At 40.0% G+C, this 24,390-nt stretch overlaps 3 protein-coding genes and 2 long non-coding RNA genes across 5 annotated transcripts; 4 read left to right on the forward strand and 1 right to left on the reverse strand.

Moving 5' to 3' along the window:
- The first annotated feature begins 5,440 nt into the window (after positions 1-5,440).
- On the forward strand, positions 5,441-8,124 carry LOC128429784 (uncharacterized). Its single transcript, XM_053415574.1, has 4 exons — positions 5,441-5,651; positions 5,912-6,256; positions 7,650-7,766; positions 7,852-8,124. Exons 1-4 carry the CDS (start codon positions 5,558-5,560, stop codon positions 7,938-7,940), a joined length of 645 nt encoding a protein of 214 aa, XP_053271549.1. The 5' UTR covers positions 5,441-5,557; the 3' UTR covers positions 7,941-8,124.
- An 861-nt stretch (positions 8,125-8,985) lies between these two features.
- On the forward strand, positions 8,986-12,307 carry LOC128429782 (uncharacterized). The gene is made up of 5 exons (XM_053415572.1): positions 8,986-9,113; positions 9,500-9,832; positions 10,154-10,273; positions 11,408-11,508; positions 11,938-12,307. Exons 1-5 carry the CDS (start codon positions 9,020-9,022, stop codon positions 12,001-12,003), a joined length of 714 nt encoding a protein of 237 aa, XP_053271547.1. The 5' UTR covers positions 8,986-9,019; the 3' UTR covers positions 12,004-12,307.
- Positions 12,308-14,565: 2,258 nt separating this feature from the next.
- LOC128429786 (protein S100-P) lies at positions 14,566-15,418 on the forward strand. Its single transcript, XM_053415575.1, has 2 exons — positions 14,566-14,783; positions 15,167-15,418. Exons 1-2 carry the CDS (start codon positions 14,646-14,648, stop codon positions 15,305-15,307), a joined length of 279 nt encoding a protein of 92 aa, XP_053271550.1. The 5' UTR covers positions 14,566-14,645; the 3' UTR covers positions 15,308-15,418.
- Positions 15,419-17,030: 1,612 nt separating this feature from the next.
- Positions 17,031-19,816, forward strand: LOC128429788 (uncharacterized). Its single transcript, XR_008333905.1, has 4 exons — positions 17,031-17,164; positions 17,573-17,755; positions 18,375-19,369; positions 19,600-19,816. It is a non-coding gene; the product is annotated as an uncharacterized LOC128429788 (long non-coding RNA).
- Positions 19,817-21,325: 1,509 nt separating this feature from the next.
- On the reverse strand, positions 21,326-24,116 carry LOC128429787 (uncharacterized). Its single transcript, XR_008333904.1, has 4 exons — positions 23,983-24,116; positions 23,392-23,574; positions 21,778-22,772; positions 21,326-21,547 (listed from the first exon to the last, which is right to left on the reverse strand). It is a non-coding gene; the product is annotated as an uncharacterized LOC128429787 (long non-coding RNA).
- Between the last annotated feature and the right edge of the window lie 274 nt (positions 24,117-24,390).

Genomic DNA, 24,390 nt, shown 5'->3' on the forward strand with positions numbered 1-24,390 from the left:
CTTGGCCGTGCTCGTCCTGCCTTTTCCATTTGGTGCCAGCAGATCTCCCCGACGCTGCAGAAGCAGCACCACCAACAAGGAACTTCCTTCCCCTCATGTCGGCATCTCCGTGACTAGTTGCAGCGCTCGGTTTATCCTGTAATGAGAGTTTACCCGTGGCAATGATCATAACATAGTACTCTCCCTGAGTGAAGGGGCGATCTAGGGTTTTTTTCACCGACTTCTCCTTACTCGCGATCATTTGCGATGTTGGAACTTTCATCCCAGCCGCCATCATCGACTGTTTCCACTGGTTGAACTCACTTATTGTGAATCCCTTGTTGGATACATAGCTGAGAGGCACAATCTGGTCTTTACCAGCGTGCCTGAGTTTGAAAACCAGGTTTGGGCGCTTCGACCGAAACTGTTGGTCATTTTTCGTCTCCATCACAGACACAATTTCAGCAACACATTGAGTTGGGTCCCTGATGCCGGCTTCAGTAGCTACCCTGACGAAGCAGCCGGTCACAGTTATATCAAAGAAGGGCATGTGGCACCATTTCTCCAGCCTGTTATAGGGCAGGCAGATCCTCTTGAGCTCTTCAAAAGGGAGAGCAGGCTGAGTCATCATCGCCAGTTTCCACTGCTTCAACTCACTTATTGTGAATTCCTGGTTGGATACAAACCTGAGAGTCACAATCTGGTCTTCACCGTAGAAGGTCTTTGGGCTCCGTGAATGGCCTGAAAAATGAACAAGAATTCATGATTTAAACTCCGGTCCCACCTTAACACAACATGTAACAAGTGTTTAACTGTAGTTGAAGTCAATCAATCAATCAAATTTTATTCGTGTAGCCCACATCACAATTTGTTTCATAGGGCTTTAACAAGGTGTGACATCCTCTGCCCTTAACCCTCAACAAGAATAAGGAAAAACTACTAAAAAAGTACTTTATCAGGGTAAAAAGAACATAGAAACCTCAGAGAGAGCCACATGTGAGGGGTCCCTCTCCCAGGATGGACAGTAGTTTAATAGATGTCAAGTGTAAAGGAGATTAGCAAGATAAGGGTTTTTTGCAGCATTGATTGCAATAAACACTTTGTCGCACAACTGAAGGTCAATGAAATGATGGATTATTGTCAGTAATGGTTGAGTATCTGAGGAGAAATATTATATATCAGGCTGTGTCATCAGACTTGTTCTAATCGTAGTCCATTATCATATGCCAACACGAGACAGGATCCGTCCTTATTATCCCGATCAGCCAGCACGATAAAGAAACCGCCATACACGACACAGAAAATGAGAGCTGGTTGCACCAAATGCTCTTCAACACACCGGTTTTCAACTTTGAACTCTGTTAAACAGTTGTTGCTATCGTCATTATTAACATCAGCTTATTATCCTCTAATAGACTCTGCCCGTTCCCCCTCAACCGTAAAATCAATAGTGCACATCTCTGCAATTACAGGGTCTATATGAATAATCTTGGTATCTAAATGGATTCCTGCAGAGGTGAGAGCATCAGTGTGGATGTTACTGGGTCAGACTAAATGAAGATGGTGGAAGTGGACGAGGCAGGAGTCTATTAAATGTTTGTATAAGAGAACAGGGCTGATGAGACAAATCTGCACCCTGACATTGTAGGAGTTCAATTTGACTTATTACATTCAAACACTCAACACTTTTATCCAAAGTGACTTACAATGAGTGCATTCAACTATGAGGGTACAAACACAGAACAGCAGGAATCATGTAAGTACATTTACTTAACACCAGAAAGAATCCAGAAAATATGGGATGAGTATTTGACTGAGGGTCCTCTGTCACATACTCATCCCATATTTTGTGCCAAAAAAAAATCAACTGCTACCACAAAATCACTACTTCCTGTATTTGTGTTTGTTCAAACTTTAAATAAAAAAATTCACATTATGTATATTTGATTTGTAGAAGTACAGTATTATTAATATTAATATGGCTCACTGGATATCAGAAGTACCAATTGTGATTCATTTACTCAACAAACTCTATGAAAATGTATTCGAGCTTTAGACCAAACATGAATATATTATAATATATTACAGTGCAACGGATAGTAAAAGTCAAATGATCTCACCTAGCTGTGTATTCTGTCAATCGCAGAGTTTGCTCCAGAGTCTTGAAAAGTGCAGCTGCTCATCTCATGATCAATGAAGCAAGTGAGGTTTATTCATAGAGAGGATTATTCTACATGAACACAACACAAGAAGTCATCAAAAGTCAATGGATAAGTTCATCAAAGGACAAGGTCAACGTATCAAGTTAATTTAAGAACATAAAGGTTACAACATAGGACCACAATTGCCTTTAATAATTCCGATATATGATATAAGTAAAAATAACCCCATCCTATTTTAATCAATTGCATTAAAAAAACGGTCAAAAATATATGAATGCATGTTATTATCTAGGTAATAACATTTTCTTGTTTTATATTCAAAAAACAGAAGCTACATTAGCTGTTGATGCCTCACATTACAATAAAATGCACAATATGTTTACGAGTAGTTTTTGTTCTTTACATCAACAACTTTGAACATCATTTAGTGATTTGAGTAAGACCAGGTTTACGGTTAATCCAAAATTGACTGTCACTCACAGTTGCAGTCCCACTTCCTTACCTGAACATCTCTGCAGACTTGGTGGCATTGGCGCCATCAGAAGCCATGATCGGATACCCACGTTAGCTTTCCAGCTAAAGCTCCTTCTTATCTAACTGACAATACTTTCCTATACTCTGACCTTTTTGTTTAGTTTTTGACACCTTACTTTGACACCTTACTTACCTTACTACTGACAACAGGAGCGCAAGTCTTTCACCGCACCTTAAATTGTCAAGCAAAAATTTATTGGGCAAAAGTGTAAATTAAATCCAGCTTTTGATTAAATATTCCCCCATCGGTTCACCTCACCGGCTGGTTTGAGATTTTTTGATCTTACTTGTTGCCTGTATTTTATTTTAAACTTGTCCTCTTCAGTTCCTGTCCGCTTGCTGCCGAAGAACTAACCTGCCTGCCCACTCACCAGCTTAAAACACACTGCCTGGATTCACTGTCACTGTGTGAACTGGAAAGTCAGTAACATGTTTGACAGGACCCTGAATGGCACTGTTCACTTATCCCTTTTTAATAAATAATTAAGAGGTTTGGCTGATATTAATATGATAATCATGTTTAACGTTCAGATTTTTTGGGGGGTTAATGATTCATTAAAACCAACTTGTGACTAATGATATACTTAACATTTAACAGGCACTGCCCTCTGGTGGTCAATAGGAGACACTGTCAAGAGTTGAGTTTTCATGCCAATTTTACTACCAGGATTTCCTGAAGAACTTTCAGATGATCATTTCAGGTAGTGGGCTCAAACTGATAAGATGCTGAATGTTGGTGATACATTTATCTACCTCTTTACATGAGCATACCTGGAAATAACTATGTGATCGGAAAACTAATCTCAGTGAGAAGCATTGGCAGGTTTAAATCAGTGCACTAGCAATTAATTCATTCCAGTTCAATAACAGTCTTATCCAAGGTCAGTGCAATAGACTGTAGGTCAGTGCACAGCAGGTCCAGTTAACTTGTAAAAAATGTTCCTGCAGACTAGCAGTGTAATCATTGAATAATCAGAAATAAAATGTATAGTAATAAAGTGATAACAAGGAATTACATCGAAACGAAATGAGGACAGTGGTGTATCATGACCAGATGCACAATAAAGTCTCTCAGCGCATTATGGAAAACACAACAGGAAGCCCGCCATTTTGGCCATATTCCACATTTTTGCTTTGAAGTACTTGTCAAAGGACTTTCATCAGATCACCTTCAAATTCAGATGAGTGTCATCAAAACAAGACGGAGATAAAAACTGATTTAAAGATCGATTTTTCGTCACACTTGGCGTCAAAGTTTGATTAAACGCCATCAAAACACAAGGCTCTGTATCTAGAACATACATGGTCCAATCGAGTCTAAACTAGTCACGTATGACAAGAGTCCTGGCCTGATAACATCTACACAGAAATCATGACTTGAAATCACAGCGCCCCCTGTTGGCAACAGGAAATGTTTTGCAAGTGTCTTACACTTTGATGTATTCCTCCTCATCCACTGACCTCAACCATGTCAAACTGTATCAAATGGGTCTAAAAAAAATTGATAATGTAGGAATGAGATTACAGTGACTTTTCGTCAAACGCCCTATTAATGGCGTGGCGTCAAATTTCATCAACTCGCCGTGATACACGAAATTGTTGTAACTTCAGTGTTCATGGTTCTATCTCACTCAAACTACATGTGTGTATCTATCAACAGCCCCCTTCCCAAAGATATTTGCATGGTTTTAAGGCCGTGTGACATGTTTTATACTTTGATGAACTGCTCCTGGCTGCGTTACAATATACAGCTCAAATAAGCTCAGTCAAGTCATTGGATCAAGGTCAGAATTGCGAACCTTGTAAACATTGATGTGCGGCGAAGGATCCTCCTTCAGCAGACGACAAGATGTTGTCTAACTCCACTCTGCATCGTCCTATCACTACCAAACTTCTGTCAAATGATCAGAGTACAAGCCTGAACAGCTCTATGTGTCAATATTTCCTCAGTGTCATAGCGCCACCTACTGATTCGCCATGAAACAGGAAGTATTTTGTTAATCCACTCTGCATTATCTAACCGGCTCCGAACTGCTGACCTATGATCACAATCCTGATCTGATCAGGTCCATTTATAAATATTAGTTCAGGTCATAGCGCCACCTACTGATCAGTGTGAAAATTAAGTTGTGGTAACATTGTCCACGCTACATCAGAGCACCGACTTGAACAGATCTATATGTCTGTGCGTAATAATAGTGATGGCGCCCCCTACTGGCAACAGGAAGTAAGCTTTGTTTTACAACTATCATTCGATTTACATAACATTTTCACAGTGTGATGTGGTGTTTGATAGTGTTTACCGTAATGAGCAATTAGCAGGCAAGGATCGACATCGCAAAAGGCTTCAACGTGCAGCTGCTCGGGCCCGCCAGTGCAACATCGTAGCTCTAGTTTTACCTGGATCCGTACCAAATTACGCACACTCATAAACGTTAGTCCCCTAAACATGCCTGATTTTATTTTTTAACAGGATTATTCTCAGATAAATCAAGGAAAGTGTTAAAAAATTGCCCAATCTTACAATGTTTAAGAAAATTTAAAAATAATTCCTCAATCTGACAATGATCAGTGATGGATTGTGGGTAACTTGTTTATGAAAACAGCAGGATAACCTATGAAACTATCAACCCCAACAAAACCAGGTTGGTTCCCAGCCTATCAGGAGGTACAGACCATGATCGTTTCAGTTTTTCAGTTTCTGGGTAAGAGGGAAATAAGACTTGAAACTCTGTCAGGAAACTATCTGAGTTGTACGATCTTATAGTTTCCTGTGTTTGTGGTCTAAGTGTTACTTATTTTGTGAGGGCCTGAATGATGTTAGTTCATGTTATGTCTTCTGAGTGGGTAAAGTGGGAGGGACTTAGAGAAGCCAGAGAAAGATGAGTGGCAGTAATCAGTGGAGAATTAGTGAAAAGATGAAGCTTCTTCTGAGCAGTCTGCTGCTGGGCTCTCTCTGTGCCATCTCATCTCGCAGTGAGTAGAAACACAACTTATTTACTTATAACAGACAATAGTCATAATTATGATGAAATCACGCATATCTGTTTCTGGTCAGATTTTGTGAAAGAATTCTCAGAACCAAGTCACCAAATCTCCTCATTCCAATTTTGATCAATTTCTCTTTGCAGTTCCAATTTTGAAAACCCATAAATGAGTGTAAACAGTAAATATTTATTTATTTTCCGAAATGATGCAGTGCATACGGTCTTATTCACCACTGTGTCTCTTTCTAGGTGCTTCATCTACAGACATTGTGACCCAGACCCCTGATGTTTCTGTCACGGAGGGCGACGCTCTAAACATCACCTGCTGCTTCAACTCGATGGCTGAAAGAATTAAGTTCTACTGGCAGAAAAATCTGAAAGAAATTGGGAATCAGGTCATCTTCGTGAATTATCGGTCTCATTCCTGTTCAACTTTGACCTTTACATATATAAAAATAGAGGATTCAGGGAAATACATCTGCAACGTGAATGCGGAGATACCGTTTCGTGTCCAGATGGAAGGAAATGGTACCGTCATCACAGTTGTGCCCAGAGGGATCAGTGATGGCAACACAGTTCTGCACACATTTGGCGGTAGGTGATAGAATACCACTGGCCTGACATGCACTCAGAGGTCATCTCATATATTGGTTTGTCAAGGGATGGAATGATTGGTGCTGATGCAAAAAACATCATCAAGAATGAATTTGTCCATTTAGAAGATAACGTTATTATATGACATTTAATCCCTGGGATCAGTCAAAATATAATCAAACCCAGGTGCTTGTTAAAATTGACATTAACATGCAAGGTCTATGTTAATATAAACAGGCAAGACTAAATGACAGAGTGGTTTTGTGGTAAAAGAGCCAGAAGCATCAAGCTTGAGGTGTCGCTCAAGGGACGTCACACTGTTAAGCATCCATTAATATTTAATATGGATAAAACAGGAACTTCACTCTTTATTATGTAACTTTTTCATTTTTTTTAAATATTTTGATAACTTTTCTAACAAATGAGTGGGGTGAAAAGTTCTGAGAGCTCTGAGAACATACACCTCTCCTTGGCCCAGTCGGCGGGTCGCACGAAACAGCGGGCTCAGGTTGTTTAGACGAATGTCTGTCGGTTTGATTTGCAGATAAGAGGCAGTGGACACTGACGGAAGACTACGAATCAAATCAGACTTTAATAATATATATGAGTATGTGAAATTTGGTGCAGATCCAAATACAAATCCGGATTTTGTGAAATAAATGTGCTTTCATGCGGAGACTGTTGGGCTTAGGCGGAAGTCTGCGCTCTGAGGACCTGTGTAGTATACAATGACATTTATTTAGCAAATTAAATACATACTTTCCATCACTGTTTACACATTTTATATACTTTTTCAAATGTTTCTCTGTAATAAATAAGCCACTGATTTGACAGGGGCCACACCAGAGCTCAGTGCCAGTATGACCACTACCTCCATTAGGTCGCATGCAAATGTGACACCAGGCCGTGACAGAAAAACTTCAACACACTGCCTATGTGGGCGATCAAACCATTTTTTAAATTGTATTTTATTTAAATTTACAGTATTTCTGGTCCTGTTGTGTCTGTAAAATCCAGACATCCTCATGCTACTCTGATGGGCTCCACTGTTTCTGCATGATCCCCCGTCGCTCAGATTGTATAATAATAATTGAGATTAATCTCTCTCAATTCAACTATGCAGATGACACACAAGTCTATAACAGTGTGATCAGGTGACTACACTCGCTAACATGGGCTTAATAGGTGCATCAAACCAATCAGTGACTGGGTGTGCTAGAATTAGTTTTACAACTAAACACGGAGAAAGGGAAGTAATTGCTTCCGGCCCCAAAGAAGAAAGAATAAAACTCAGTGTTCACTTTAAAAACACAGCAAGTAAAGGAAACAAGATCCAGGAAAAAAGGTTCTATAGCAGTGTTATCAAAGGTCTTTAAAACTGTCTCTCTCTCAGATGGTGCCTGGAAGGAAGTGATGATTTACACCCTGAGGTGCCTTCCCATCATTGCCATTATCATAACCTCCTTCTGCATCTACAGATGGAAGGTTAAAGCTCAACAACAACTACCAGGTGATACATAACCCACCTCAAGTGTGATGATACTGTAAATGTTGCATTATATGGAGGATTATTGATCAGTGCATTCCTGTTTCAGATACCCCTGGCAATCGGGACACTTCAGCCCAAAGAATAGAATTAGAGGAAAGAGATGAAATAAATGGAAGCAGCAAGACAAGTGGATGAAGTCAGATGAGGCTGCAAACTGTTAACTGTAATTCCTCGTCTTCTCCCTGGACTACTGTCACGACAAAAGAAACAAATCTCACGCTCATTTGATTCAATATTCACCAGCAACACTTGTTGAGAACTTCTGCAAACTTCTGCAAAACATATAAATAAAAAATGATGCTCTGTATCTTGAATTTTATTTGTGTTTGCTCACTGAGTGGGACGTAGCTGTCATTCCAAAACTTGCAGCCTTACAACACTATACAAGGCCTAACGAAGGACTAGTCACACTATAATGCTCAACAGAGTGGTTTATGATGTAAAAATCCCATTCATTTTATAAATAGAGACGTTGATCATCGGCCATAACATTGTAAGCATCAAATATGGACTTACCACAAGCTACCTGATCTTTAAATTATGGTATTTTCTCCTGTAGAAGCTACAAGTCTGTATTTCATCAGCTGCTTTAAAGACAAATGTGTTTTACTTGCAATGTCAAGGATAAATACTACACTACCCACGATCCTTAGGTGTAGTAGCGATGTCTGGTGGAGCTTGCTGTCACAATGGAAATGTTTATGCTTTGCACACACACACACACAAGTGAGGTACTACGATGTATTGCAACACTACATTAACAACCAGGTCAAATTAAAGAAGTGCACTAGAAGTCATTGTGATTATTTGCAATGGTTTATGGGATGCGTAGTTCCTTTGTTCAGCTTAGCCTTTGTTGTCTGTTGGAACCCCAGCTCCAGCCTAGCCTCCTGTGTTCTGCACGTTGAGTCCTCGGTCTGAATGATGATCCTGATGGTCGATCAATACGAAAACAATACAAATTCATGACATTTTCTCCTAACATATATATCTAGTTGGTTACAGATTTCATTGTTTCAGTTTCTGTGTAAGAGGGAAATAAAGCTTGAAACTCTCTCAGGAGAACAGAGAAAAAATAATCTGAGTTGCACGATCTCATAGTTTCCTGTGTGTGGTGTGAATGTTACTTATTTTGTGAGGGCCTAAATGACGTTAGTTCATGTTATGTCTTCTGAGTGGGGGAAGTGGGAGGGACTTAGAGAAGCCAGAGAAAGATGAGTGGCAGTAATCAGTGGAGAATCAGTGAAAAGATGAAGCTTCTTCTGAGCAGTCTGCTGCTGGGCTCTCTCTGTGCCATCTCATCTCGCAGTAAGTAGAAACACAACTTATTTACTAATAACAGACAATAGTCATATTATGATGATACCACATCTGTTGCTGGTGAGATTTTGTGCAAGAATTCTTAGAACCAAGTCACCAAATCTCCTCATTACATCAATGATTGGTGTCTTAGGATGAACTCTTTTAATCCTGCGTTGGTCCAAGAGCTTATGAATTTATGTAAATGTAGAAAATCCTGGTATATCCATGCTAATATCTTTTGGAATATTTTATGAGTTTGATTGATTTATTTCTGCTGTTCCCGTTTTTAAAAACGATAAATTAGTGTAACAGTAACAGTCCATTTCAGAATGTTGTGAGGTCCGAAATGATGTAGTGTATCCAGCCTTATTCACCACTGTGTCTCTTTATAGGTGCTTCATGTACAGACATTGTGACCCAGACCCCTGATGTTTCTGTCACGGAGGGCGACGCTCTTAACATCACCTGCTGCTTCAACTCGACGTCTGAAAGAATGAAGTTCATCTGGCTGAAAAATCTGACAGAAATTCGGAATCAGTCCAGCGTCGTGTATAATCGGTCTCAAGGATCCCAGATGAATCCTTCCTGCTCAACTTTGACCTTTTCCAACATCAAAATAGAGGATTCAGGGAAATACATCTGCAACGTGAGGGTGGAGATACCGATTTATGATCAGAAGGAAGGAAATGGTACCGTCATCACAGTTAAGCCCAAAGGAAACGCGGGTGGGTGACAAAACACCACGGCTTGATAATGTTGAATTAAGGGTTTAGAAAAGATCTGGTTTGCAAATGGATAAAACTGCTACTAAATAATGTGTGTTCAAAAATAGCCATCTGGCCTTTTCTGTAAATAAAGGCGTTATATCGCCTTTAAAACTGCAGATCAGTCAAATCCTGCTTGTTTTAAGTAAAGTAAGTGCTGAGAGCAAGGTTTTTTACAAATGTGCTTTTCCACATCTTAAAGTGCAACCTATATAGTCTCCATTTTAAATGACCATAATCATATCTTCTGTAATTATCATTGTTATTTCTTCCCCCCACCAGAAAATCCAGATGTCCCTGCGGCTCGTTCTGCTGTAGTCCCCATAATACTTGCCGCGGCTCTTGGGGGTCTGTTGCTCCTCATCGCGCTCAGCTGCTACTGCATTCTGCGAATCAGACATGGTACAAGTAAAAATGTTATCTTATTGGTGTATTACATTATAAACCCAAATTACACGTATTCCTGTACATCAAATGGGCAGATCAGTCAAATTAGAAAAAAACACTTTTTTCTCCCATGTACGTAATCGTGCAGCTAGTTTGAGATTAGTCTGTGAATTATCCATAATGACATTGATTTTGATTTTGAAACATTATTGACGTTATTAATTTATTGCATTTATGTCCGTGCCCCAAACTAGAATCCCTTCACTTGTATTGGATACATTGGGCCAAATAAAACCAGAAAATATCAGTAGTGTTGCACATGAGTAAATATATTATCGTTAAAACCCAGATTAGCAGATTAGAGTCACAAGATTACAGCTTCAATTTCTCAAAAATGTTGCGCAAATGAGCTGGCAGTCACACTCCCTGGCTGCTTTCAATTTGTAAAACTGTACAAATTGTGTTTATTCAATTCCATGTTTATCTTAGAGGTTGGTTTTCAAGGTGGAGTTGTAACTGGGGCGGGCAAAAAATTGTAACAACTCTGAAAAATACTTAAACGGCACAGCAAATTCCAATCTCAATCATAATCATATTAATAACTCTTCGATATTGTCAATCAAAAGTGACCATGGTTATTTTGATAAAGGAATCATTTATACTGGTTGTGAACAGAGGCCGCATCACGGGTCGGGTTTTACTTGTGCTGCACACCCGGGAAGCGCGACCCGAAGCAGACACAGTGCAACATTTATTTAGAGTCAAGCTTCTGATAGTCCACTAATCACTGTTGTTTCAGTAAAAGAAGTCATTGCACTCTTTTCTCTCACATTTTTAGTTTCACTGTCAATACGCTTCATTTTTTGAAAGTCTGATTTTGGAGCATCTTTATTTAGTCGGGGGCACTAGATTTAAAACAAGATTGGACCGGGGATCATTTAATGAAAATGTATAGAACTCAGAATTCAACCAGGTGGTACACCAATGACTACTGAAAATGAGAACATTGCTTGTTGCAACAGGATTAGCTTCTGTGTCGCAACTGTATATTTCATTGTGTTTTTGGGCAACAGTCCTGCTAATTATTTGTGTGTGTGTCTGTGTGTGTTTGTGTGCATATGTTATGTGTGTGTGGCTCCACGGGCTCAGCACATGCAGTCAGGGTGATCTACGAGGTTCCCCACATCGACTCCGAAGAGGCAGATATGGATAAACACAGCACCAGCTCCTCCACAGGCTCTTCTCAGTGGGTGAGTCAAATGGCAGCATGTCAGCGGCTAACACACACACACACACACACACACACACACACACACACACACACACACACACAAGATTTCAATACGTATTGACAAGAAATTGAATTATTATAAGCTTACACATGCTTTGTAGCTGGCCAGACATATTCCCCTATAAATCTGGCATCGTTTAATTAGACAACATTATATTATAAGCCTGGAACAATATAAAGTAATCCAGTAAGTTTGAAATATAATGACATCCTGTTTCTGACTAAGTGTGCCTGTGGGTCACGTCTACTCAGTTTTATGTTTGCACATTATGAGGTCTTTTGACCTTTGAGCACCACAAACCCATTAGGCTATTTAATAGCCTTATCTGACATTTGTGTTTATACAATTACGCTAACCTTTTGGTTTATATCTTTCTGGCTCTTTCAGTGTCAGGTACCAGTGTATGAATCCTTTGATTACTTTGAACGGGTGAAAAGCAAAGAAAGTGGATGAGGATCTACTCAGCTCGATTCTTCATCTTCCAGTATTTTCTGTATATACTTTTTTTCATGTGAATAATGTACAATTATTTACTTATCTCTACATTGATTCTGTAAAATATATTTTTTAAATTCTATAAACTGCCTCTTATTCAAGTGTTTTCTGTATTTACTTTTTCTTCATGTGAATAATGTCAAAGAATTTACTCAGATCCCTATGGATTATGTAAAAGCTTATATATTTGCAAATATTTGACTATTTTTGTATAAACTGCCTTTTTATTCCTCTTTGTGGATTACATTCTTTTCAGACACGACATGGTGTGTGTGTGTGTTCATTTACCGACGGCATTACTTGTCTCACACTGAAAGGGTCTGACGTGATCACACTGTGGTCCACCCCAGTGAGTGGTGTTGAGGCAGAAGCAGAGATGTAGGTCCCACAGTGACTTGTGCCTACGATGAGGACACTGAGAGGAAACTGTGGTTTTGAGGGGTTATTGCATTATAGGTCAGGGACAGGAAGTGGAAACAACGCCTGTGACGGTCGAAGTAGCAGTGTGCGTACATTCACCAGACAAGGCCCTCCGAGTGGATACAGAACATCTTTAAAGATATATACTGGCTCTTACTTTAAGTGCATTTTGACCATGCTTTCCAGTCATTATCTTAACATCATTCATATCACACTACGCGTGATCATACAACTCTGTCCCAAGGCCATGTTAGTAAAACACATTTCGAAACAAATATGCACAAAGAATAGAAGAGCTGACTTTCGTTATCATTCAATGTTTAACACGATGTCGACATTTGTTCATTAATGAAACTCAAGTTGAAGGTTAACACTAAATATCAAAAGAGCAACTGGGACAAAAGATGTGAAGCTGTAGCTGCTTGAAGACAAGAAATTAAGCCAATTGGTGACAGGTACTTCAAACCCTCCATCTAACACAGAATGATCAAATGTTTGTGCTTAAAATTAAACATTTGCACTGACTGTGTCGCTTTGCTTTGCGCCTCTTGTCCACTTACAAATATATTGCCTACAAATGCACAATGTCAAACGTTTTCAACATTGCATTTGTGTTCTTTCATGGCATGTACACCAGATGGCACTAAAACCCATAACGCATGATTTCTGTGTTACATTCCTTCATAATTGCTCTGCGGCTGTGATAAAGTCAATGAGTTGATAGATACTGGCCTCATTGGCTGCTAAGTGTCAAACATAAATGCAAACCCAATGACTCAGATTGAAAGAATGTGAAAGACACTCCTTCACATGCCAGATAAGTGTTCCACCCTTCAAGTGCATGTGCCAAGGTGGAACACTTTAATGTACAGGTACCAGGGTAGAACACTTCAACGTGCATGTGAAGGAGTTACTTTTACTTGCACAGAAAGAAGGAGTGTCTTTCTGTCCTGCAGGAGCTGTGAACAAACAGCCACCTTTCTTTTGTTTGCAGAAGAAGGCCACGTAGAAACACACTCACCACATCAACGGGATATAGAAGTAGGCTACTGTATATTCTTCACTTGTGTCTTTAACATGTCATTCAAGCTGATGACATGGAGTCCAATTTGTTAAACGCATACGGCTGTAATACACAGAAAAATACATAAACATACATGTACATAAAGTGTGTATCATATGAATACTGTGACGCACGCACGCACTCACACACGTACACACACACACACACACACACACACACACACAAAAACACCCACACACACACACACACACACACCCACACCTAGCTCTTACCCCATTGTCGTCCATTGATTTTAGGTATACTTACTCTGACCTTAACCATAGGTACTACTTGCATAACCCTCACCCCAACCTAAAACTAAACCTAACCTTAACCTAACCCCTTAACCCTAACCCTAACCCAAACCTAACCCTAACCCTAACTTTAACCTAACCTAACTCTAACCTTAAACCTTACCTAAACTTAACCTTATCCCAGCTTTAACCCAGCCTTCACCTAACTTTAACCTTACCATAACCCACCCTCAACCTTGTCTTAACTTAACCCGAACCTAAACCTGACATTGACCTAACCTTAGCAGACATTAACATAACCTTAAAACATGTCTTCACTTTAAATGTAATGATTTATGTTATGGGCATTTGCTTTTTGTCCCCATAAGGAAGACAAGTATACTCACAGCTTGTACTTGAACTTTTATAAGCCCTGTCGTGTTTCCTCTCGTCGGTCATGGCAACCCTTACACAGCCGCATTGTCAACAACCAACCACTGCAGATGACAGTAAACACGTTTTGCCTTTCACAGTAAAATAATTGGTGCTAACCTCAACACAAAATTGAAATCAGAATCTGATGTCCCTGTGTCTGCTTCAATGGAAAAAAAAACTCCCTTTTGATCAATAGACAGCTGACTGAAGCTGTGTATGGTTTGGGAGGTAATGTGTACATTGGGTGTTGCAGATTTGAGCTTGTGCTAACACACGTTGAGCCACTACCTTTAACAAACACTTAAACTGGTATTCTGCCAGTATCAGCAATCTTGCAAATATTTTTCAAAGGGTATATAAATAGTCCCCTCTCGGGTTCTCCATTCTACTACTCTGCCATTCTCCGATTTTTCTTTTTATCGCGTTTACCGCCCTCTCAAGCAGCAACCATGACCCAGCTCGAGACAGCAATCGCCGGCCTGATGAAGACCTTTGATACATATGCCGCGGGTGAAGGGAACAAAGACACCCTATCCAAAGCTGAGACCAAGACTTTGCTGGAGAAGGAGCTTCCTAGCTTGATCAAGGTATCGTTCAACCCTGGGGAGGGGTGGGTGGAGCACTGAGACCTGTTTAATGAGCCTCGGGCTCATGAAGGATAATCATCAACTAAACGTACTTCATTCTGTATTATATTGGGTTATTGCTAAATTACAAGAGAGGCCAAAAACACTGAAAATGTATTGACTGATGATTGTGGTATTAAAAAAAACGATAATTCTACATATTGGCACATCACAAAACCCCTTCAACGGTTTTAAGTTATGGTAAGAAAATGATTTAATTTCAGGGTTTAGTGTCCATCACCGTTTGGTATAGAATTTGCCTGTCAAAATAAAATGAGATATTTATTAGTATTTACTATGGTAAAAATATCGAGCAAAACTGATGATTGTGTTGGTGTGTGCAGGCAGCGAAGAACCAAGGTGAGGTGGACAAGCTTCTGCAGAGCCTGGATTTTAATGGTGACTCCGAGGTTGACTTCACTGAGTTTGTGGTGCTTGTAGCTGCCCTGACCTGCGCCGCCCACAACCGTACCTGCAAGAAGTGAGCAGGTTGTCCGCACACCTTGGATGGAGCCAAATGGAGGCCTAATCGGCTTTAAAATCCTTGTAGTAACTTTTTTTTGGAGAAGCTGAATAAAGTTATTTATCTACCTGTACCTGGTTGTGTGATTAGTGTGGAATCCTAAGCAGTAAGATGGTGTGGTAGGAAAGGGCAAGAATATGAACAGGAGCCGAAATACAGATGATGCTTTGTGAGGTTTAAGATGTTTCTACATTATACGCTCTATTGTACATGGACATTTTGAAACACCCTCTTGGGAAGATGCAACTATCTCTCAGTCAAAGTTGAATAATTCAGAGGTTTTTTTCTGCAACAACATTCAAAACAGGTAACTAGTTTTGGATATAACCATGCAAACAAACACACATACTTGTACTTATATCTCAGTGAGGACACTCAGTTGCATAATGCATTAACTGGCTCATTAACCCTAACCCTCAAATCAAGTCTTAAACAGTCTAAAAGTGTGTCATGAAGTGAGGACAGACCAAAATGTCCTCACTCTCCCAAAATGACCTAACTCTTTAAGTTCTAGGTAACAGTACAACACACTCACACACACACACACACACACACACACACACACACACACACACACACACACACACACAAACACACACACTCACATATGCATGTATATGCTCAGCCAGAAATCTGGATGTGGATGTTTGACCAAAACATGAGCTTCGAACCCACTTTCAGAAGTTTGTGAAATCAGGATTGTATAAGTTAGGAAACACAGCAAGGTTAGGTCTTTCTGACAACTGTAACTCCATTTAGATTGTCTTGCTCAGAAATCAGGCAACCGTCAACGGTAAGTCCAGAATGCTGCTGCTCGGCTTCTGACATAATACAAAAAATAGGCCTGGACTGGCCCATCCCTAAACCGTTTATCTTCACAAGCTAAGACACGTTCTCTTGTAGGGCGTTGCTAACCATTCCATAGTCTGGACTGAAAACCAAAGGAGACAGTGCCTTTGTCGTGAACCTTATTATTACTTATTATCTTTATTATTATGAATATTAGTATTATTTATGAGTTTCATCTTGTTTGATGTAAAGCACTTTGATACTAGTATTGAAAAGTGCTACAGACATAAAGCAACCCAGTCTCATCAGAAAATGTTCAATGGCAACGTTGGTCCACTTGGACCGACGTTACCATCTCACAATCTGGCCTCTCAGATTGTGAGATGGTAACATTTAGTCCTCCCATTGTTTTGCATTGGCGTGTTCTCACGTCACGTGACTCTCAAGCTCCCGTCTGCGGAGAGGAAAACATGGCGGAGATTCCTTGTTTTTTCAGATAAAAATATAATTTTGTAACTTAGTTTGGGCATAAAAATACATTCTGACACCATTTCTAGCGAGAAATGTGGTCTTTGCTTCCACAGTCTTCAGCCAGTTGGTGCTTATGATAAATATTTTAATAGTTATCACGCATGTTTTTATCGTTGCTATGATGGTTGCCATGGCACCACGGGCGCAGCTTGGTGTTTAAATCACAGTCCCTGCGTGGTGTCCTTCAGTGATCGTGAATGTTATTCATGTTATATAATAGTAATATTTGAGGCTAGATTACATCTCTAATGAGAAGGATCATGCGAGTCTGTTTATACCGAGGCCGGCCCGAGTGCGCGACCGGCCCGAGTGCGCGAGCCGAGCGGCCCGAGCGGCGCGAGCCGAGCGGCCCGAGTGCGCGAGCGGACCGAGTGCGCGAGCGGACATGACGTGTGGCTGTCGTAAAAACCCTATTTGTAAACAACCAGCCCTTTAACTCGGGGCTGCGTCATAAACACGGCGCGCTTGGAAGACCACGATGTCATCTTCCTTCTGTCAGGTAAGTAGTTTATTGTTTTTAAAGATCGTTACGATCTAGGTTTACAGTCCGAGTGCGGAGAGAGTCCGTCAATCCACACTATGGACGCTGTTCATCAGCTAATACGCCATTGTTAGCCACATGCTTCAGCCCACGGTAGCCTGTGCTACCTGGGAGGTGAATACATGGTTGTTGAAAGCAGTTCAAGACGCTTAGCTCATCATTGAGGGACGCTACAATATAAATATAAACATGAATTTGATTTATGAATGCTTTAGATTAATAAGGAGTGTATTTGTCTACCATTACTCCACAATATCAGGTCAATTTGGTTTAATGTATAGTATGCACTATGACAATAATGTTTCCATGTTATGGAGTTGCGATTCATTTTATAAAACAATTGCTATGTTCTGTTTTTTAATCAAGGAGGATCCAAGTGAAGCTACAGGAGTTTCATTAACGTCAACAACTTGGACCAAACAGTTTGTTTTGCTTGATGAAGAGCAGGAAGGGCAGCCTGGAGAGAAAGAGAAGCCGGGTTGAGCCCACTACCATCATCCACGTACCACGAGGAAGATGAGGGAGAGAAATGATCCTACCATTAAAGAGGTACTTTAAAGTTACATACCAGAAAAAACATTTTATATAATTTGCCAAATATACATTTTTATTAAATCCCCAAAGTACACTTGCTGAAATACAAGTTAATATCACACTGAAAGAATTTTGATCAATCATGCTTCCCTGCTGTGATTGTTTAACTAGGAAAACAACTTTTTCCACAGGAAGGCAAGTAAATTTAAGGAATACATGTGCAAAGTTTTCCTCTGTTATGTATAATGATGACCCCCATCAAACATAATGTTAGCAATATTTACACCTTTTAATTTATACTGTTTATTTCTGTCTACATGTGTGAATTTGCCTTCATTAGTTTCAGAAAAGAGCGATGATGTATCGGTCAGTGGGCGGCAGCACGAGACTCCGCAAACTAGTCTGTAAGCAAAGCAGACGAAGGCATCGAGGTTGCGGCCTGCCATCATTGTTATTTTGCTTAAGGGACTGAATATGTTTCATGTAGAAATATTAGCATTTCCCTTATATCTACCAAAACTGCTTGTTTCACAGACTGCAGTTTTGTTTTGATCCGATGTGGTGTGCAAATACAACCGTATCTGCAATGGGTTGTGGGGCATTAACATTTGTAACTCTAATTTTGTTTTGACAGACTGTGAAAAGAACGTTGAGAACATCACCACTCTACAGGAAGACACAGACCAGTAATGGGTGTCAGAAGTTCAGTAGTGAACGACAGGTACTGTGGAAAAATATGTGTCATTGTTGTACAATGTCCTTTGACTCTGTTTAAACAAGGTTAACACAAAAAGGTTTGATTGTAAACTGATATCGGTATGAATTCATGTTATTCTCCTCGTCAAAAGAAACAAACAATCCAAATTACCTGCAGAAAGCCCTTGATGGACGCTTCAGCTGCATCGTCAGACTGGTGAGACAGCAAGATGCCAACTTTAATGCCAATTTATTTGTGTAACATTCTGTGACCAAATGTATAGATAACTTTTTGTAGATTGTAAAAATAGATAACCCATTTATTACAAAAAAACTACACTAGAATTATCGCACTGCGTTGTATGACTCCGCTAACCAGAGCAGTGTCCGTCTACATATTTCTACATATTTTCTCTCATATAAATGACACTGTATCTCTTGACAACTGAAACCATAAGATGAGGTCAGTGTGGCCTTGACCTTTTTACTTTAAGACAAATACAAAGTTAGACAATCCGAAAACATGCAGTTATGCCTCCGGCGACTCGCTATTGCAGAGGCATTAAAACCGTAGTGTAGTAGATTGGATTTTATTGGTGTTACATTGGACATCTTGTATGGGTACACCAAAAAATATATTTGGTTTCACATTCTAGATGGCAATAAGCAGAGTCATCAACTCAGGAAAAATATTTCTGTAGAAAAGAAAGCCTTGTATGTGTGTATGTATACATACACACAAACGCACAATTGAGACGTTTTTGTCTTTTATCATATATTCTCAGGCAGTACTGATGCATTTACTGAGACGGGACGTGAGGGCATACTCTGCGTGCTCAGAGTTCAAGCCCAGCAGGCTGCAGCGGGCCTGACATATTCTGGAACAGCAGCACAGTCTTTGGATGACTCCTCTGAAGATGAAAACATGGCGAGGTACTTCTCCACTGATGAAGAACTGTGAGGGCTGTGATTAGCTACACTCTCTTGCTACAAGGCTACTCATGCTACTCCCTGGCAGCCTTAGGAAGGCATTAGCTTGCTGTGTGGTAGCTGTTAGCTTCAGCATTTTTAGTTTTTAGTGGCCTGTCTGACGTTTATGTTAAAAAAAAATCAGAGGGAACCATCTTCATAATTTAACTCTATGGTTTGTTTGTGTCCTTCAGTTCTTCTCAAGAGAAGCAGTACAGGTGTGCCTCAGCTCCACGGTCCCTCCTGCAGCCTCTGCTCCTGATGCTAACCTCATGTCTCCATCACACCAAGCAGCAGACCTGGATTGACAGACCTTTCTCCAGAGCTGCCCCCTCCCTCTGAAACCCCCCTCTCCAAAACACTATTTGTGTAGTTTTTAAAGTATTTTTTGCATGAGAATTGTTGATCATAACATTTCCAGCAGATGCCTTAACATAATGTTTGTGCACAATAAATGACATTGATCATAACATAATGGTATTTCCTTGCACTTCTACACCATGATATTGTCAGATAAGATGCTGATTACATTAAAGCAGTGAATGCTCTGCTTTAAGCAACATAAACACACAATGATTCAATGGATCTGAAGTAGAATGGGCACATTACATTCTGTAGAGAATGCCTCAGTTATGGAAGTCAGAAAATAACTTTCTTTATCTGAGGTTCCAGTCATTTATAGTCACAGCAAAGCACACAGGTCTGGTTGTCTAAGTGGCGCCCATATCATATTGTTTAAGATGTGTAACATCAAGTTTGTGTTTCAGTGCAAAATTAGTCATTAGTCAAGAGTTCACCTTCTTCTTTACACTAAAATTAGGTGACCCAGATGTTTCACAATGCAATCTGATAAGGTCTTATGAGAAACATTCTTAACATTAAAGAAATCAACACAGAGGATAGCAATATCTGTTTGACTTTAATCAGTAGCTGGTAATCGGCAGCCTGACTTATTCAAACACATTAATACTACAATGAATGAGGCAGGGCCTTCTATCAGAAATCAACTATATCGTCACGTTATGTTTCTCTTGAGCACATGGAAATTACCTTCAGCTTCCACTTACTGTCACCTGAACCATACTGTTATTTCTGTATCTACAGTGACTTTTAGGAAAACATATACTAGAGGGCAATGTATAAACATTAATACATCTTATTTATATAGAGCTTTTCAAGAAGTGCAAGTACTAAACTGAGGGAAAGCTAATACAAACAATATATATATATCTTATTTCCATGTGCCAGGACAGCCTCACACTTGGATATAAACCAATTTTAGAATACATTTGCTTATACTGGAGATCTTTTAAATTAATGTCCCAGAAATGATTTCTGATGGAAAACCCCTGCCTTATTCATTGTAGTATTAATGTGTTTGAATAAGTCAGGCCGCTGATTATCAGCTACGGATTAAAGTCAAACAGATATTGCTATCCTCTGTGTTGATTTCTTTAATGTTAAGAATGTTTCTCATAAGACCTTATCAGATTGCATTGTGAAACATCTGGGTCACCTAATTTTAGTGTAAAGAAGAAGGTGAACTCTTGACTAATGACTAATTTTGCACTGAAACACAAACTTGATGTTACACATCTTAAACAATATGATATGGGCGCCACTTAGACAACCAGACCTGTGTGCTTTGCTGTGACTATAAATGACTGGAACCTCAGATAAAGAAAGTTATTTTCTGACTTCCATAACTGAGGCATTCTCTACAGAATGTAATGTGCCCATTCTACTTCAGATCCATTGAATCATTGTGTGTTTATGTTGCTTAAAGCAGAGCATTCACTGCTTTAATGTAATCAGCATCTTATCTGACAATATCATGGTGTAGAAGTGCAAGGAAATACCATTATGTTATGATCAATGTCATTTATTGTGCACAAACATTATGTTAAGGCATCTGCTGGAAATGTTATGATCAACAATTCTCATGCAAAAAATACTTTAAAAACTACACAAATAGTGTTTTGGAGAGGGGGGTTTCAGAGGGAGGGGGCAGCTCTGGAGAAAGGTCTGTCAATCCAGGTCTGCTGCTTGGTGTGATGGAGACATGAGGTTAGCATCAGGAGCAGAGGCTGCAGGAGGGACCGTGGAGCTGAGGCACACCTGTACTGCTTCTCTTGAGAAGAACTGAAGGACACAAACAAACCATAGAGTTAAATTATGAAGATGGTTCCCTCTGATTTTTTTTTAACATAAACGTCAGACAGGCCACTAAAAACTAAAAATGCTGAAGCTAACAGCTACCACACAGCAAGCTAATGCCTTCCTAAGGCTGCCAGGGAGTAGCATGAGTAGCCTTGTAGCAAGAGAGTGTAGCTAATCACAGCCCTCACAGTTCTTCATCAGTGGAGAAGTACCTCGCCATGTTTTCATCTTCAGAGGAGTCATCCAAAGACTGTGCTGCTGTTCCAGAATATGTCAGGCCCGCTGCAGCCTGCTGGGCTTGAACTCTGAGCACGCAGAGTATGCCCTCACGTCCCGTCTCAGTAAATGCATCAGTACTGCCTGAGAATATATGATAAAAGACAAAAACGTCTCAATTGTGCGTTTGTGTGTATGTATACATACACACATACAAGGCTTTCTTTTCTACAGAAATATTTTTCCTGAGTTGATGACTCTGCTTATTGCCATCTAGAATGTGAAACCAAATATATTTTTTGGTGTACCCATACAAGATGTCCAATGTAACACCAATAAAATCCAATCTACTACACTACGGTTTTAATGCCTCTGCAATAGCGAGTCGCCGGAGGCATAACTGCATGTTTTCGGATTGTCTAACTTTGTATTTGTCTTAAAGTAAAAAGGTCAAGGCCACACTGACCTCATCTTATGGTTTCAGTTGTCAAGAGATACAGTGTCATTTATATGAGAGAAAATATGTAGAAATATGTAGACGGACACTGCTCTGGTTAGCGGAGTCATACAACGCAGTGCGATAATTCTAGTGTAGTTTTTTTGTAATAAATGGGTTATCTATTTTTACAATCTACAAAAAGTTATCTATACATTTGGTCACAGAATGTTACACAAATAAATTGGCATTAAAGTTGGCATCTTGCTGTCTCACCAGTCTGACGATGCAGCTGAAGCGTCCATCAAGGGCTTTCTGCAGGTAATTTGGATTGTTTGTTTCTTTTGACGAGGAGAATAACATGAATTCATACCGATATCAGTTTACAATCAAACCTTTTTGTGTTAACCTTGTTTAAACAGAGTCAAAGGACATTGTACAACAATGACACATATTTTTCCACAGTACCTGTCGTTCACTACTGAACTTCTGACACCCATTACTGGTCTGTGTCTTCCTGTAGAGTGGTGATGTTCTCAACGTTCTTTTCACAGTCTGTCAAAACAAAATTAGAGTTACAAATGTTAATGCCCCACAACCCATTGCAGATACGGTTGTATTTGCACACCACATCGGATCAAAACAAAACTGCAGTCTGTGAAACAAGCAGTTTTGGTAGATATAAGGGAAATGCTAATATTTCTACATGAAACATATTCAGTCCCTTAAGCAAAATAACAATGATGGCAGGCCGCAACCTCGATGCCTTCGTCTGCTTTGCTTACAGACTAGTTTGCGGAGTCTCGTGCTGCCGCCCACTGACCGATACATCATCGCTCTTTTCTGAAACTAATGAAGGCAAATTCACACATGTAGACAAAAATAAACAGTATAAATTAAAAGGTGTAAATATTGCTAACATTATGTTTGATGGGGGTCATCATTATACATAACAGAGGAAAACTTTGCACATGTATTCCTTAAATTTACTTGCCTTCCTGTGGAAAAAGTTGTTTTCCTAGTTAAACAATCACAGCAGGGAAGCATGATTGATCAAAATTCTTTCAGTGTGATATTAACTTGTATTTCAGCAAGTGTACTTTGGGGATTTAATAAAAATGTATATTTGGCAAATTATATAAAATGTTTTTTCTGGTATGTAACTTTAAAGTACCTCTTTAATGGTAGGATCATTTCTCTCCCTCATCTTCCTCGTGGTACGTGGATGATGGTAGTGGGCTCAACCCGGCTTCTCTTTCTCTCCAGGCTGCCCTTCCTGCTCTTCATCAAGCAAAACAAACTGTTTGGTCCAAGTTGTTGACGTTAATGAAACTCCTGTAGCTTCACTTGGATCCTCCTTGATTAAAAAACAGAACATAGCAATTGTTTTATAAAATGAATCGCAACTCCATAACATGGAAACATTATTGTCATAGTGCATACTATACATTAAACCAAATTGACCTGATATTGTGGAGTAATGGTAGACAAATAAACTCCTTATTAATCTAAAGCATTCATAAATCAAATTCATGTTTATATTTATATTGTAGCGTCCCTCAATGATGAGCTAAGCGTCTTGAACTGCTTTCAACAACCATGTATTCACCTCCCAGGTAGCACAGGCTACCGTGGGCTGAAGCATGTGGCTAACAATGGCGTATTAGCTGATGAACAGCGTCCATAGTGTGGATTGACGGACTCTCTCCGCACTCGGACTGTAAACCTAGATCGTAACGATCTTTAAAAACAATAAACTACTTACCTGACAGAAGGAAGATGACATCGTGGTCTTCCAAGCGCGCCGTGTTTATGACGCAGCCCCGAGTTAAAGGGCTGGTTGTTTACAAATAGGGTTTTTACGACAGCCACACGTCATGTCCGCTCGCGCACTCGGTCCGCTCGCGCACTCGGGCCGCTCGGCTCGCGCCGCTCGGGCCGCTCGGCTCGCGCACTCGGGCCGCTCGGCTCGCGCACTCGGGCCGGTCGCGCACTCGGGCCGGCCTCGGTATAAACAGACTCGCATGATCCTTCTCATTAGAGATGTAATCTAGCCTCAAATATTACTATTATATAACATGAATAACATTCACGATCACTGAAGGACACCACGCAGGGACTGTGATTTAAACACCAAGCTGCGCCCGTGGTGCCATGGCAACCATCATAGCAA

Source organism: Pleuronectes platessa, chromosome 23 (genome assembly GCF_947347685.1).
Source record: "Pleuronectes platessa chromosome 23, fPlePla1.1, whole genome shotgun sequence".
Classification (NCBI taxonomy): domain Eukaryota; kingdom Metazoa; phylum Chordata; class Actinopteri; order Pleuronectiformes; family Pleuronectidae; genus Pleuronectes; species Pleuronectes platessa.

What these genes read in the sequence shown, in the direction of transcription:
- LOC128429786 (XM_053415575.1), top strand. Translation starts at nt 14,646, where the DNA reads ATGACCCAGCTCGAGACAGCAATCGCCGGCCTGATGAAGACCTTTGAT. An exon ending in AGCTTCCTAGCTTGATCAAG is followed by an intron (nt 14,784 to 15,166) that starts GTATCGTTCAAC and finishes TGGTGTGTGCAG; the next exon opens with GCAGCGAAGAACCAAGGTGA.
- LOC128429784 (XM_053415574.1), top strand. Translation starts at nt 5,558, where the DNA reads ATGAGTGGCAGTAATCAGTGGAGAATTAGTGAAAAGATGAAGCTTCTT. An exon ending in CTGTGCCATCTCATCTCGCA is followed by an intron (nt 5,652 to 5,911) that starts GTGAGTAGAAAC and finishes GTCTCTTTCTAG; the next exon opens with GTGCTTCATCTACAGACATT. An exon ending in AGCTCAACAACAACTACCAG is followed by an intron (nt 7,767 to 7,851) that starts GTGATACATAAC and finishes TTCCTGTTTCAG; the next exon opens with ATACCCCTGGCAATCGGGAC.
- LOC128429782 (XM_053415572.1), top strand. Translation starts at nt 9,020, where the DNA reads ATGAGTGGCAGTAATCAGTGGAGAATCAGTGAAAAGATGAAGCTTCTT. An exon ending in CTGTGCCATCTCATCTCGCA is followed by an intron (nt 9,114 to 9,499) that starts GTAAGTAGAAAC and finishes GTCTCTTTATAG; the next exon opens with GTGCTTCATGTACAGACATT. An exon ending in TAAGCCCAAAGGAAACGCGG is followed by an intron (nt 9,833 to 10,153) that starts GTGGGTGACAAA and finishes TCCCCCCACCAG; the next exon opens with AAAATCCAGATGTCCCTGCG.